At 39.4% G+C, this 16,628-nt stretch overlaps 1 protein-coding gene across 1 annotated transcript; it reads left to right on the forward strand.

Moving 5' to 3' along the window:
* The first annotated feature begins 1,985 nt into the window (after positions 1–1,985).
* LOC138215687 (high choriolytic enzyme 2-like) lies at positions 1,986–10,840 on the forward strand. Its single transcript, XM_069177964.1, has 10 exons — positions 1,986–2,091; positions 2,403–2,433; positions 2,529–2,594; positions 2,760–2,912; positions 7,518–7,635; positions 7,796–7,974; positions 9,691–9,772; positions 10,033–10,157; positions 10,376–10,433; positions 10,637–10,840. Coding segments are annotated over exons 1-9 (819 nt in total). The 5' UTR covers positions 1,986–2,028; the 3' UTR covers positions 10,378–10,433; positions 10,637–10,840.
* Positions 10,841–16,628: the final 5,788 nt, after the last annotated feature.

Here is a 16,628-nt window from a genome sequence, read left to right on the forward strand (position 1 = left end):
AAAGATGGACCACCTCCAGTAAAGATGGGACCACCCTCCAGCAAAGATGGGACCACCCTCCAGTAAAGATGGGACCACCCTAACCCTGCCCTGACGTTTGAGGGGCCCCCTGTTGGGTGGGAAGAGTGCCGGTGTTTGCTGGGGCCTGTGGATTGGAGGAATGATGGAGGGGTGCACAATTTATCCACGACAAAGGTGCAGAGGGTTTAGTCTGCTTCACTCGGTAAACGAAGCACTGTGCTCACTGAAGCAGTGATGTCATTAAAAAAAAAGTAGAAAATGAATGTGTAAATTAATATCAGCACTTGTGGTAGTGGAGGTAACTATACAGTTACAACTGAATTTACAGAGTATTTCTACACCATGATATGCTGTATTTACTAAAGTAGAAGATCTTAGTTCTCTGATTAGAGAAGGAAGGTTTGCAAACCTTTTACATTTATTTTCATCAGGGAAGTCTCAGATGTGAAAACATTAAAGTTCAAGAGAAAAATCTTACTGCAAGTAATCACATGCAATCGGAATTTATCAAAGCTTTCCCCATTGTTGTCATGGTTTGCAAGACTATGTGTCAACCAAACATTTACTGCAACCTTTCCCACAATTTGGAGAAGCAACACAAAACCAAAACCGTCTTTTGCAACTCTGCCTGTCTGATTTAAACGAGGCAGATGTTGAGTAAATGTGCCTGTTGATTAGTGCAATAATAAAGGCCCTCTCAGCTTATACATCCCCTTCTAACATGGTTTAACAAGTTTCTGAAATATTTGAATAATAATAGTTTTTTCACTCAAAAGTTTTAATTATCGTTTAGAAATCCTTAAATTTGATCTACTCCCTCTATTCACTCATTAAAAGTCCAAATTGTACGAACATGCAAATATGTTTCATTTCTCAAGTTTAACTCGTAGAAACATGACATGTTTTACTTCGCTGTGAACTTCCTTGTCAGGGTTTGTGCTCTGGAGGTTTCAGGTTTCCACAGGTGTGAGCTGGACATCATTCTGCACAGTGAAGCTCAAACAAGAAGAAAAACTAAACAACCATACAGGGGGTTTGTCCCCGGCCTTTAATGTGTCCTACAGGAGCACACAGCAGGAGAGGTGAATAACTGGTAAAGGTTTCATTAGGGTTGAAGACCATCACTGTGTTTGTCAAAGTAATGAAGAGGCCACATTGGAACAGTCACGGCAGAAAGGACCAACGGATTCCTGTGAAGTCCAGTGATTTGTGAGCCATCAACAAGTCTTATCAAATTCATTTTACACTGAACTCCAATTTATCTTTCCAGACCAGATCACTACTATTGCTTCTTATCTTGCACACAGGTTTGAACACAAAGATCCAGTTATGTGCAAGAAATGTCTGGCTGAGGTTTGGGAAAATGTGTTTAAAATTATCAACAAGATGTGAAATATTTATAAAAACCTTGAGATGTTTATGCCAAAAAGTTTTTGTGTTTCAACTTTACCTGAGAAGTGGAACATAAAACCTTCCTGAAAAGTCATAGATTCTGTCTTTCATACCTGATGATCATTAACGTAAGATGATTCTGTTGTGTTGAGTCCTAAATAAAATCATTTTGGCCAAAGAATTGATCAATTTGACCTTTTTTCTTTCTTTGTCATCAATGACAGGACAAACAGCTGAAAAAAGTATTCTGGTTACCTAATATTAATGATGCAGGTTAGTCTTTACTTGTATAAACATAATTTTATCTGCTTGCATTTCTAGTTAACCCCACGTTCAGCTGTAAAACCCTATAATATGTTTCACAGCAGTAAACTGTTAAGTTAGATTCCAGTGGTGACTGTGTAGTAATAGCAGGGTAAAGTTGACCACAAAGTTTGTTACATGGAACAACAGTTTAAGTAATATCACTTCCAGTACATCTGAATTTGTCAACATGTCTTTGTTGTGCACCATATTAGGATGAAAGGCAGTTGGCTTCACCACCTATATAAGTTTGAGCACTTGAGTGTCTCTCAGGTGTTTTCTTGGTCTGCTGCTGCCGTCCAGTAACCAGCCATGATCCTCCAGACTGCTGTGCTCAGTGTGCTCCTCTGCTCCGTCCACAGCTTTACTCTACAGGTAAGAACCAGCAGACACGTTGCATTCATATGGACACATGGAGACTTCTGACATCTCTCATGCAATAAAAATGGAATATTTTCAAACCCAATTTTGAAATTTATTAAAAAACTTTACAACAACATGACAGCTGTCAACGTGACAACATGCAGCATTTTGATGTGTACTCTCTGGACGTCCCAAGTAAAGACTCAGCTTGATCTAAATTGTCAATTTGAACTTCTATAGTAGAACAGTTTACCAGCTTTAATTTTGATAATACCACTATGTCCATTTCTTTTTAACTCTATTTACCAAACTTCTTCTTTCAGGCTTCTTTTGAAAAGAGCGATGAAAACTCAGGTGAGACTCAGACACTTCTCATACAGTAAAATACCATAAATATACAGTCCTACAACATGGAACTGAAACCTGAACAAACTGTGTCTGTTCCCCAGGCAACACCATTGAGGATGAGGATGTCAGTATCTCTGCGCTGTTAGAAAAGGCCAATGCTAACGCTGGTATGTTCATCTGCTCTGCAGCTGCTTCATCCATTCCCTCCGGTGAAATGATCAACTTAAAAACAGAGCTGATATGTTCATCAAAGCATTCAGATGAAAGCGGTGACAATGAAAATTAGATACAGAAGACAATATTTTCTCTTCAATCCTCATGCCATTTTGCAGGAAAGAACCTGAATGGATCTCGGCTGATGTTTGGAGACATATTAGTGCCAACAGATCTGAAGAATGCTGATCCCTGCACACGTCGAGGCTGCATGTGGCCCAAAAGCAGAAATGGAAAAGTCTACGTGCCTTACTGCCTCTCCAACCAGTACTGTAAGTATCAGAAAGCCTTTAATTTTGGTGTCAGTGAAGATATTTCATGAAAGGGCTTTCAGTTCATCTCATTAACATCAGTGGGAGTAGTAGTTGGGTTTGCATCTAAAAGTCTCTCCTTCATATAGTGGCAGGATTACAGAGCCCGGGAGTCGCCATAGAGAGAAAGAAAAATTTAAACATTGCATGACATACTAAATCTTTCCCACAACATGCTAAATCGTTCTTACAAGTTAATAAATCATTCCCAAAGATATTAAATCATTCTCACAAGATACTAAATTGTTCCTAAAAGATAGTAAATCATTCCCAAAGAAACCAAATCATTCTCACAACATACTAAATCGTTCCCAAAGATACTAAATCAATTCCAAAGATAATTAATCATTCCCAAGCATACTAACTAGTTCCCATCCAAAACTAAATAGTTCCCAAAGATATCAAATTGTTCCCACAAGATTCTAGATTGTTCCCAAAGATACTAAATCATTCCCAACTGATACTAAATCGTTTACAAAAATGCTAAATTGTTCAAAAAAGAAACTAAATCATTCTCAAAGATACTAAATCATTCCCAAAGACACAAAATGGTTCCCAAAAGATTTTAGATTGTTCCCAAATATACTTAATCCTTCCCACAAGATAATAATTGTACCCACAAGATAATAATTGTTTCCACAAGATACTAAATTGTTCCCACAGTTACGAAATAATTCTCAATAGCTATTAAATCTTTCCCAAAGGTACTAAATCGTTCCCAAAAGATACAAAATCATGCCCAAAAGATAATTAAACATCCCTACAACGTACTAAATCGTTCCCAAAGATACTAAATCATTCCCAAAGATACTAAATCTTTCCCACAAGATAGAAATTGTACCCACGAGATACTAAATTGTTACTACAGATACTAAATAATTCCCAATAGATACGAAATCATTCCCAATGAAACCAAATCGTTCCCAAAAATAGTAAATCATTCTCAAGAGATACTAAATCATTCCTACAAGATACTAAATCGTTCCCAAAAGGAACTAAATCATTACTACAAGATACTAAATCATCCCCAAAGAAACCAAATCATTCCTACAAGATACTAAATAATTCCCAAAAGATACTAAATTTTTCCTACAACATACTAAATCGTTCCAAATGATACTAAATCGTTCTCACAAGATATTACATCATTCCCAGAAACTAAATCGTTCCCATGAGACACCAAATATTTCCTACGAGATACTTAATCACTCCAAAGAGACATTAAATTGTTCCAAAAGATACAAAATCATTCCCAAAGATACTAAATCCTTCCCACAAGATAAAAATTGCACCCACGAGATACTAAATTTTTCCCACAGATACTAAATAATTCCCAATAGATACGAAATCATTCCCAAAGAAACTAAATCGTTCCCAAAAATAGTAAATCATCCTCAAGAGATTCTAAATCATTCATATAAGATACTACATTGTTCCCAAAGACAGTAAATCTTTCCCATGAGATACTAAATCGTTCTCAAAGATAGTAAATCATTCTCAAGAGAGTTTAAATCGTCCCTACAAAATAATAAATTGTTCCCCAAAATACTAAATCATTCTCACAATATACTAAATCGTTCTCACAAGATAATAAATCATTCCCAAAGATACTAAATCATTCCATAAAGATACCAAATCATTCTCACAAGATACTAAATTGTTCCGAAAAGATAGTAAATCGTTCCATAAAAATACTAAATTATTCTCACGAGATACTAAATCGTTCCCAAAGATACTAAATCGTCATCACAAGTTACTAAATTGTTCTGAAAAGATAGTAAATAGTTCCCAAAGAAACCAAATCATTCTCACAACATACTAAATCGTTCCCAAAGATACTAAATCTTCATCACAAGATACTAAGTTGTTCCCAAAGATACTAAATCATTCCATAAAAATACTAAATTATTCTCACAAGATACTAAATCGTTCCCAAAGATACTCAATCGTCATCACAAGTTACTAAATTGTTCCTAAAAGATACTAAATAGTTCCCAAAGAAGCAAAATCTTTCCCTTGAGAAATTAAATCGTTCCCAAATATACTAAATCATTACCACCCGATACTAAATCATTCATAAAAGATTCTAAATTGTTCAAAAAAAGATACTAAATCATTCCCAAACACACAACATCTTTCCCACGAGATACTATATCGTTCCCAAAAATAGGAAATCATCCTCAAGAGATTCTAAATCATTCCTATAAGATACTACATTGTTCCCAGAGATATTAAATCTTTCCCAAAGATACTAAATCATTCTAACAAGATACTAAATTGTTCCCAAAGGTACTAAATCGTTCCATAGAGATACTTAATTATTTGCACAAGATACTAAATCGTTCCAAAAGATACTAAATCATTCTCACAAGATACTAAATTATTCCAAAAGATACTAAATCATTCCCACAAGATTCTAGATTGTTCCCAAAGATACTAAATCGTTCCCAAAGACACAAAATCTTTCCCACGAGATACTAAATCGTTCTTAAAGATACTAAATCATTCCAAAAGATACTAAATCGTTCCATAGAGATACTAAATTATTCTCACAATATACCAAATCATTCCCAAAGATACTAAATCATCATCACAAGATACTAAATTATTCTCACAAGATACTAAATCGTTCCTGAAGACACAAAATCGTTCCCACGTGATACTAAATCGTTCCCAAATATACTAAATAATTCCCACCTAATACTAAATCGTTTCCATTGATACTAAATCGTTCCCACCCGATACTAAATAGTTCATAAAAGATACTAAATTGTTCAAAAAAGATACAAAATCGTTCCCAAAGATACTTAATTGATTCCAAAGATAATTAATTATTCCCAAGTATACTAACTAGTTCCCATCCGATACTAACTCGTTCCCAAAAGTGACTAAATCTTTCCTAAAAGATACTAAATTGTTAAAAAAGATACAAAATCATTCCCAATGATACCAAATGGTTCCCACACGATTCTAGATTGTTCCCAAAGATACTAAATCATTCCTAAAGACACAAAATCTTTCCCACGAGACACTAAATCATTCCCAAAGATACTAAATCATTCCCACCTGATACTAAATCGTTTACAAAGATTCTAACTCATTCCCACCCGACACCAAAAGTGACTAAATCATTCCTAAAATATACTAAATTGTTCAAAAAAGATACTAAATCATTCCCAAAATTACTAAATCATTCCAAAAGATACAAAATGGTTCCCACAAGATTTTAGATTGTTCCCAAAGATACTGAATCCTTCCCACAAGATAATAATTGCACCCGCGAGATACTAAATTGTTTCCACAAGAAACTAAATTGTTCCCACAGATACAAAATAACCCCCAATAGGTATTAAATCATTCCCAAAGATACTAAATCATGCCCAAAAGATAATTAAACATTCCTACACCCTACTAAATCGTTCCCAAATATATTAAATCATTCCTATAAGATACTAAATCGTTACCAAATATACCAAATCATTCCTACAAGATATTAAATAGTTTCCAAAAGATACTAAATCATTACTACCAGATACTAAATTGTTCCCAAATATATAAATCATTCCTACAACATACTAAATCGTTCTGAAAGATACTAAATCGTTCACAAATATATAAATCCTTCCTACAAGATACTAAAACAATCATCCAAGATATTAAATCATTCCTACAATATACTAAATCATTCCATAAAGATACTAAATCTCTGCTCTCTGCAGCCTTCTGCACATGTAGTTGGGCTCGTTTATCCGGACCTGTACCGGTACATGTAACCGAGTGCGTCCGTGAACTGCATCTGTCTCCGGTCCAAGTTGAAACTGTCCGTCGTGAAATGGTCACTGCAGAGGTGGCTGTTGGTGTTAATCCTAAGGTATCCTTTAGCGAGGCTCTTCAATAAATCAATCCACTCCTTTTTCCCTTTTTCATCACTAGGAAATTTAAATAGCGATGCAGTGCTGCTTTGGAGGTTCTTGCATCCAAGAAAGATGCACTTGCGGGTGGAGGGAGACATCCTGTAGCAGCGAGCTGATGTACAATAACAACCTGACTACGGCAGGAGTAGCACTGAAGTCGAGTGGGATGACCTCTTATGCAAATGAGCTCAAGGCTTTTATAGCGTTTCAACGTATGAACTGACGTTTAATACAGAGCGTATCCTTATCTGTCATCGATTAGTCAGACTGGCTGTAGTGGCTATGCCAACTACAACAACTCCATTTACTAAGGACAGCTGTAATACAAGGGAGGCAAAAGATTATTGTTGGTAAAAGGCAATGACGATGATATTGAAAGTTTTTGGATTATATTGTTGGTAACATGCTAACTGTGAGGATATTATCAACTTTATAGTTTCTGAACTGACAGTTGAAGGAGGTTCAGTGAACTTCATACTGAGAGAAGGAAGTCTGTTGTGAGGTGCTGATTCTCTCTCTATAAACTTGTCTCGTGCTTTTTTGTGGTCACAATTTTAATTTTTTTTTCTCTGTATGGCCACTCCCAGACTCCATACAGGATCAATCAGAAGATTTCAATAAAATGATGAATAAATGTTTTTTCTCTGTCAAGCCCGAAGTGAGAAAAAAACCATCATCAAAGGCCTGCAGTCTTTTTCAGCGTCCACCTGCATCCGCTTCATCCCCCGGAAACGACAGAAAGACTTCTTGAACATTTATTCTGACAACGGGTACGAACCACACGATGTGCAGATATGAATGCATCACAGTCTCTTTTTCCAGTCAGAGCCTGCAGATTTGTCATCAGACAGTGTGTCTCGGGTAAAGTGAAGCAGTGTGATATGATTCTCATGGGGCTGCTGAGCTCCTTTATTTACTCCTCTCTTTCAGGTGTTACTCATTTCTCGGACGTCAGCGTGGTTCCCAGACCCTGTCATTGCAACGCAGAGGCTGTACTGTGTTTAGAATTGTCCAACACGAGCTGCTCCACGCCCTGGGCTTCCATCATGAACAATCTCGGTCCGACAGGGACGAGCATGTTCGCATCCTGTGGGAGAACATCAAACGTGGTGGGTCACGTTACGAACACTGTTTTGACTCGGTGAATAATCAGGCTCGTTCCAAATCAGCACGAAACCATTTCACTCTTACAGAAAAAACTAAAACCCTGTTTCCAAAATAGTTGAGACGCTGTGAAAAATGTAGATAAAAACAACTGATTATTTACAAGTCACCCGAACCCATATTTAACTGAAAATAGACCAAAGACGACAAATCAAATGTAAAAGCTAAGAAATTGTATGGTTTTATAAAAAATATCTGCTCATTTTGAATTTGATGGCAGCAACACATCGCTATAAATTTAGGACAGGATGATGTTCACCACTGAGCTGCATCACCTCTTCTTCTAACAACACTCTGTAAACGTTGGGGAACTGAGGAGACCAGTTTCTGGAGTTTTGAAAGTGAAATGTGGTCTCATTCTTGCCTGATAGAGGATTTCAGCTGCTCAACAGTTGCTGAAATAAACAAGACCTTCCCTGAAAGAGACGTTGTCTGGATGGCAGCATATGTTGCTCCAAAACCTGAATATATCATTCAGCATTAATGCTTCCTTCCAGATGTTCAAGCTACCCATGCCATGTGCACTAATGCATCCCTGTACTATCACAGATTCTGGTTTTAGAACTGAGCTGATAACAAGCTGGATGGTCCCTCTCCTCTTTAACCTGGAGGATGCAGCGTCCATGATTTCCAAACAGAATCTCAGATTGTGATCCATCAGACCTCAGGACAGTTGTCCACTTCACCTCAGTCCATCTTCAATGATCTCGGTCCAGAGAAGGCGGCGGTGTTTCTGGATCATGTTTCTATCTGGTTTCTTCTTTGGAGAGTTTTAACATCATTTGTGGACGCAGCGATGAACTGTGCTCACAGACGATGGTTTTCACAAGTGTTCCTGAGCCCATGCAGTGATTTCCACTCCAGAACAGTGTGTTTTTAATGCAGTGCTGCCTGAGGGCCCGAAGATCACCACCATCCAATATTGGTTTCCAGCCTTGTCCCTTGTGTTCAGAGATTTCTCCAGATTCTCTGAATCTTTTAATGATATTATGAACCGTAGACGATGAAATCCACTAATTCTTTGTAGTTTTACGTTGAGGAACATTATTCTTAGATTGTCACACTTTTTGCCCCTGTGGTCTTTCAGAGTGGTGAACCTCTCCAGGTGTTTTTTTTCAGCTTTAAACAACTTTTCCAGTCTTTAGTTGATGTTGTCTCAACTTTTCTTTTCAACGTGTTGCTTCCATCAAATTCAAAATGAGCAGATATTTGTCATACAACAATAACATTTCTCAGTTTCAACATTTTATACATTGTCTTTGGTCTATTTTTAATGATATATGGGTTCACATGATTTTCAGAGCATTACGTTCTGATTTTATTTGAATTTTACACAATTTTCTTTGGAAACAAATAAATATAAAATTATAACATGTAACATAAACATACATTATCATTCATGGAGAGATTTTTATCAGTCTCATATATTACAAAGTGCTCGTGAAAAATGTAGGGAACAAATAAATATGACTTTACTTATCTTGTTATTTCAGGTGTACAGCAGCTGCAGATGTGAAAAATGAGCGAGCAGTCTTGTGTACAGAATTAATGACCTGCAGATATAATTAACCCCTCTTTTCTCTTTAAGCATTTTCCGGCATTTTGACCGACAGCCTGCAATTAAAAAAAATAATTTGATTGAGTGTGTGACTTCCCTGCAGGAAAAAGTTCCCAGTTTCGGAAGGTTGATACAAGGAACCTCAACACTCCCTACGACTACAACTCTGTCATGCACTATGGAAGGTAACGTCTCACTTCGCTCATCAAACTAACAACAATGTACACTAACATCATTATTTAATCGTAAAATCATGTTGTATATAAAACAAATGAGCCTTTTAAATAACGTAATCCTGTATTAAATTGATACAGGCCTGTACTAGTTAGTGTAGACTGACTGTTGACAGATGAAGAAGACATTCTGAGCAGATTAGAGGTAAACTACAGGACACGCTGGTAGATGTACGGTTTAGACCTCTAATCACGTATTGTCTCCACTACAGGAAGTTCTTCAGTGGGAACGGAAAACCGACCATCGTTCCCATTCCCAATCCGAATGTGCCCATCGGCGAAGCCACCCGGATGAGTTCCAACGACATCCTTCGGGTGAATCGTCTTTATGGCTGCTGTAAGTATCTTTTTTAATTGACTGGACGACTACCTCCAAACAAAGGAACTGCCTACTTGTTTCTGTGTTTGTCTGCAGTGTTTCCTCTGACCGTCCTGCAGACAACTGAACTCAGTCCAGCAAAGACTAAAACCTGCGTATGATTATGTTCAGTGTCGCCATCTCACAAACAAATGAAACTGTTCTGCAGCTCTGATTTTTGAATTCATTCACTGCAGGAGCAGAAGCTTCCAGACGTGGACCTGAGCCATGAAACCATTTCCTCTGACGATGAAAGTAAGTGAGTCGAAGGTTTGAACTTGGTATGTTCACATCATCATCAATGTGACCTACAGTAAGTGTAATATTGAGTTGAACACAGCTGTATACTGTATTCAGTTGTTCATACTCTTACTGTTGCCATATGGCTCGAAGATTGAGTGTGTGTTCATATCCATGTTCATTCCTTAGTTTTAACATCTTCCTTCTGCTTCCAACAGGAAATCGAGAGGAAACGCGGCTGACTGGTGCAGCTTTTAATCAACATGCAAAATCACAAAATGCATCTTGTGCTTTAATCAAATTTGGTTCAATTAGCTTTTGTGCTGATCTAAAGAGAAATAAACAGGATTCTCTGAATTACATGAATAACTGCTTGCAAGCTTGATGAAGTATAAAAATGAATAAAAAAAGATATTCACCTACTGTTTGTCACTCTCCTTGTCTCTGAGTCAGACCCAAAGTAAGCTCTGAACGTAGCTGTGGCCATCGTGGCTGAATGTACAGGGACTAACATCATGTTCATTATATGTACCTGAAATGTACACCTGATAATATATGGTGTCATGAACGAGTCTTTGTTTCACACCTGGATTCATTCATGTTTATTATCACCACCTGTTTGCTTGTGGTTTGTCAGGGCTTCTAGACTTCATGTGAGAGAAAGGCTGAACAACACTATCAGACTATAGTGAGCACTGATGGGGTTTATTTTAAAAGTCCAGTCAGACATATCTGAGAGGAAACCTTTGGCACTGCAATTAAAACATGTTTCATTGCAAACAAAAACTCTCAAAGTAGGTAGAAAGTAAAAAGTATTTGCAAGAAGAAGTTTCAGATGGTCAAATATTATATGGAGCTGTAACTCCATTGGCTGATCTCGTCTGACGTCACGGTGAGCATATGACATCACTTCCTGTCTACAAACATTGTGACTAGTGTTACTTCTGTTATTTCAGCTTCTCTTCCTGAATTCTACGTATCTAAATCTCTATCTATATATATCTATATATATACGTATCTAAATCTCTATCTATATATATCTATATATATACGTATCTAAATCTCTCCACTTCTTCTAATCTCAAGTTAAAACTCACCTTTGCTCTTCTTGAACAATTCTACTGTTAAATCTAAGGAGGAGGAGGAGGAGGAGGAGGAGGAGTGTAGTTAGGGCTCTGGAGGCCAGGCTCACCGAGGAGGAGGAGGAGGAGGAGGAGGAGGAGGAGTGTAGTTAGGGCTCTGGAGGCCAGGGTCACCGAGGAGGAGGAGGAGGAGGAGGAGTGTAGTTAGGGCTCTGGAGGCCAGGGTCACCGAGGAGGAGGAGGAGGAGGAGGAGAAGTGTAGTTAGGGCTCTGGAGGCCAGGGTCACTGAGGAGGAGGAGGAGGAGGAGGAGTAGTGTAGTTAGGGCTCTGGAGGCCAGGGTCACCGAGGAGGAGGAGGAGGAGGAGGAGGAGGAGTAGTGTAGTTAGGGCTCTGGAGGCCAGGGTCACCGAGGAGGAGGAGGAGGAGGAGGAGAAGTGTAGTTAGGGCTCTGGAGGCCAGGGTCACCGAGGAGGAGGAGGAGGAGGAGGAGTAGTGTAGTTAGGGCTCTGGAGGCCAGGGTCACCGAGGAGGAGGAGGAGGAGGAGGAGAAGTGTAGTTAGGGCTCTGGAGGCCAGGGTCACCGAGGAGGAGGAGGAGGAGGAGTGTAGTTAGTGCTCTGGAGGCCAGGGTCACCGAGGAGGAGGAGGAGGAGGAGTGTAGTTAGTGCTCTGGAGGCCAGGGTCACCGAGGAGGAGGAGGAGGAGGAGTGTAGTTAGTGCTCTGGAGGCCAGGGTCACCGAGGAGGAGGAGGAGGAGGAGTGTAGTTAGTGCTCTGGAGGCCAGGGTCACCGAGGAGGAGGAGGAGGAGGAGTGTAGTTAGGGCTCTGGAGGGTCATAGAATTAGAATCACTGCTGTGCACCATGCTACACAACCAGCTAGCAGTAGGAGCTCCTCAGGGAGGGGGGTGGGGGGAGGGGGTGTACAGCTGTCCAGGATATAGGTTTAGTTAGCCGGTCCCCCGCAGCACCCGAACAGCCGGGCGGCCGGGGGACAGTACGAAGGAGACATCGTCCCAAGAAGAAGCCCACGGTTCACCACCGACCTTCACGTCTCCAACTGATGTTCCACATTCTGTGAAACACCTGCTGAGAAACCAACTCTGGTTATTGGAGACTCTATTTAACATGAAGTTAGTGAAACCAGGGGACAGAGACAGATGTCTTCCAGGGGACAGAGTCAGATGTCTTCCAGGGGACAGAGTCAGATGTCTTCCCGGGGACAGAGTCAGATGACTGCAGTATCTCTGCTCCAACTCTAGATGATGTCGCCCCTCTGAAGAAGAGAGTCATGAACCAGAGGAAGTTGTCTCCATGGTACAACTCAGAACTACGCTCTGCTAGGCAGCGACTAGAAAGATGGAAAGGAAATGGAGTTCCACTAATTTAGAAGAATTTCACCTGCCTGGAAGGAGAGTCTAATATTATATAAGAAAGCTCTTGGTAAGGCCAGAACTTTATATTATTCATCATTAATAGAGGACAACAAGAACAACCCCAGGTTTCTTTTCATCACTGCAGCAGGCTGACAAAGAGTCCCAGTTCTGTTGAGCCCTCTATTCCTTCAGCTCTCAGCAGTAATGACTTCATCAACTTCTTTACTAATAAAATTCTTACTATCAGGGAGAGAATCGGGCCGACCCTTCCTGACACCATCACTGATGTGTTGCTAAGCAACAGCAGCCCTGAAAGCAACTGTAGGACCAGATGTAAACTTGGAACATTTCTCTCCTGTTGAGCTCTCTGAGTTAACTAGAATTATTTCTTCATCTGGATCCTCTAGCTGTCTGTTAGATCTCATCCCAACTAAACTTTTTAAGGAAGTCTTCCCTTTAATTAATACTTCCATATTAGATCAGATCAACCTATCTATTGTAACCGGCTATGTACCGCAGGCTTTTAAAGTGGCTGTAATTAAACCTTTACTTCAAAAGCCGACTCTTGATCAGCTGTTTTAGGAAACTACAGACCAATTTACAACCTGATGTTTGTTTCTAAAATCCTTGAAAAAGTTGTTTCAAATCAACTTTGTGATCATTTCCAAAGGAATGATCTGTTTGAAGATGTTCAGTCTTTAGAGTTCATCATAGCACAGAAACAGCTCTGGTGAAAGTTACTAACGACCTTTTATTAGCCTCAGATAATGGACTCGTCTCTGTACTTGTTCTTCTGGACCTCAGTGCTGCTTTTGATACGATTGATCATACGATCTTATTACAGAGATTAGAAGACGTTACGAAGATTAAAGGAACTGCATTAGACTGGTTCAAATCCTACTTATCAGATAGAGTCCAGTTTGTCCATGTCAACAATGAGTCTTCCAGACAAACAAGAGTTCGTTATGGAGTTCCACAAGGCTCAGTGTTAGGCCCAATACTTTTTACTTTGTAGATGCTTCCATTAGGAGATGTCATCAGGAAGCACTGCATCAACTTCCATTGTTATGAAGATGACACTCAGCTATATCTTTCTATAAAACCAGATGAAACTAATCAGTTAGTAAAACTTGAAGCCTGTCTAAAAGACATAAAGGCCTGGATGACCAAAAACTTCCTGCTTCTAAATTCAGACAAAACAGAAGTTCTTGTACTTGGTCCTAAACACCTCAGAAACTCTTTCTGTAATCACTTAGTTACTCTAGATGACGTTGTCTTGGCCTCCAGCAAAACTGTGAGGAACCTTGGAGTCATCTTTGATGAGGATTTGTCCTTTAGACACCATATAAAGCAAATCTCCAGAACTGCCTTCTTTCATCTACGTAATATTAATAAAATCAGGAAAATCCTTCCTCAGCGTGATGCAGAAAAACTCATTCATGTGTTTGTTACTTCTAGACTAGATTATTGTAATTCCTTGTTGTTGGGATGTCCACATTACTCATTAAAAACCTGCAGCTGATCCAAAATGCTGCAGCAAGAGTACTGACGGGATTTATCAAGAGAGATCATATTTCTCCAGTTTTAGCTTCTCTTCACTGACTTCCTGTGAAATCAAGAATAGAATTTAAAATTCTCTTGATGACTTACAAAGCTCTACATGACCAGGCTCCATCATATCTTAGAGATCTTATAGAACCATATAATCCTAGCAGAGCACTTCTCTCTCAGTACGCTGGTCTACTTGTGGTTCCTAGAGTTTCCAGAAGTAGAATGGGAGGCGGAGCTTCAGTTTTCAGGCTCCTCCCCTGTGGAACCAGCTCCCAGTTTGTGTTGGAGGGGCAGAAACCCTCTCTAGCTTTAAGATTAGACTCAAAACGTTCCTTCTTGATAAAGCCTATAGTTAGAGCTGGCTCAGGTAGACCTGAACCAACCCTTAGTTATGCTGTTATAGGCCGAGGCTGCTGGAGGACCTCGTTACATGCTGAGCTTCTTTTCTTTCCTCCTACTCTTTAACTGATTCATACCTCACCATCTTCTTCTCTCCCATAGTTTCTTCTTATTATCTGTTGTCTCCATTCAGTTCCTTCACTCGTGTAGTTTCTGTTCTTTCTTTTCCAGATGTCCCGTCATGGAGCTGCATGTCTCTGCTCTGCGCTTGTCGTCTCCACCAACAGTTCTTCTCTTCTATCTCTATGCTGTCCTTTTCTCTCTCTGCTCTCCTCTCACCCCAACCGGTCGAGGCAGATGCTCCGCCCACCTCTGATCTTGGTTCTGTCAACAGATGCTCCGCCCACCTCTGAGCCTGGTTCTGTTAACAGATGCTCCGCCCACCTCTGATCCTGGTTCTGTAAACAGATGCTCTGCCCACCTCTGATCCCGGTTCTGTTAACAGATGTTCTCCACCTCTGATCCTGGTTCTTTTAACAGATGTTCTCCACCTCTGATCCTGGTTCTGTTAACAGATGTTCTCCACCTCTGATCCTGGTTCTGTTAACAGATGTTCTCCACCTCTGATCCTGGTTCTGTTAACAGATGTTCTCCACCTCTGATCCTGGTTCTGTCGGAGGTTTCTTCCTGTTAAAGGATGTTTTTCTTCCCTCTGTTGGAGGTTTTTCTCCCTTAAAGAGGAGTTTTTTCCTCCTAGTTTATGTGGGAATTGTTGAATTGTTGGTTTCTCTGTATAATATTGTAAAGTTCTGATGTAAGGACTTTAATGTGTTAAGTGCCATGAAATAACCTTTGTTGTGATTTGGCACTATATAAATAAAGTTGAATTGAATTGAATTAACTGCCCCTAAATGTTCCTTTCAAAGTGAGACATGGATCACTGTGTGAAAAGAAGCGAGACTTACTTTGGCAAGTTGCACACTAATCTTTAAGCTGGGGGTTCAAACCCCAGGTTCCTTCTGTCCACATGCCAACGTGTTCTTGTGCAAAACACTGAACCACAAGTTCCTCCTGATGGCCAGCGAGCCCTTTGTGAGGTGTGTGAATGTGTGTGTGAATGCAAACTGTAAAGCGCTTTGAGACTGCTCAGGTGATACAGAGCTGTATAAGAATGATTACATAATTATAAATAACTAATTTAAGAGTTTTGAACCTTTTTGCTGTGAGGCGACAATGCTAACCACTGCAAACTGAGCCACCCCACTGAGCAGCAGTTAAAGTCAAATGTCAGATTAAAGCTGGAGCAAAAAACGAATTTGCTGTTGTGTTAGTTTTGGATGACCAAATAATTAGATCTCAGACAATGTTGAATAATTTAATAGGAATAAATGACAAATGCACCTTTATTCATGTCAGTTTCTCACCACATCATTGCTGCTGTTTTTGTAAGACTGTGAACCAAACATTTAGTGCAACTGTGTCTCAATGTGGAGAAGTAACACAAACACAAAACAGGCTTTTGTAACTTGAATCACAAGATTTTGTGTAATTGTGCAGCCTGTAGTGTCACAACAGAAACAGAATAAAAAGGTAAATATCATCATAAAGATGTTTTATTTGCAGCATTTGACTGCAATGTTTAATAGTTTTTAGAAATATGAATAGGTAGAAATATATTCACATTTCACTGTGATACAAAGCAGCCAGTCTGATTTCACACTGAAGTGTTACACAGTCCCCTTTAAGTAATAACTGCCACTTCCAGTACATCTGAATTTGTCAACATGTCTTTGTTGTGCACCATATTAGGATGAAAGGCAGTTGGCTTCACCACCTATATAAGTTTGAGCACTTGAGTGTCTC

The sequence above is a fragment of the Embiotoca jacksoni genome, unplaced genomic scaffold (assembly GCF_022577435.1).
Source record: "Embiotoca jacksoni isolate LCO1_2020_lvr unplaced genomic scaffold, fEmbJac1.0.p SCAF_79, whole genome shotgun sequence".
Taxonomy (NCBI): domain Eukaryota; kingdom Metazoa; phylum Chordata; class Actinopteri; family Embiotocidae; genus Embiotoca; species Embiotoca jacksoni.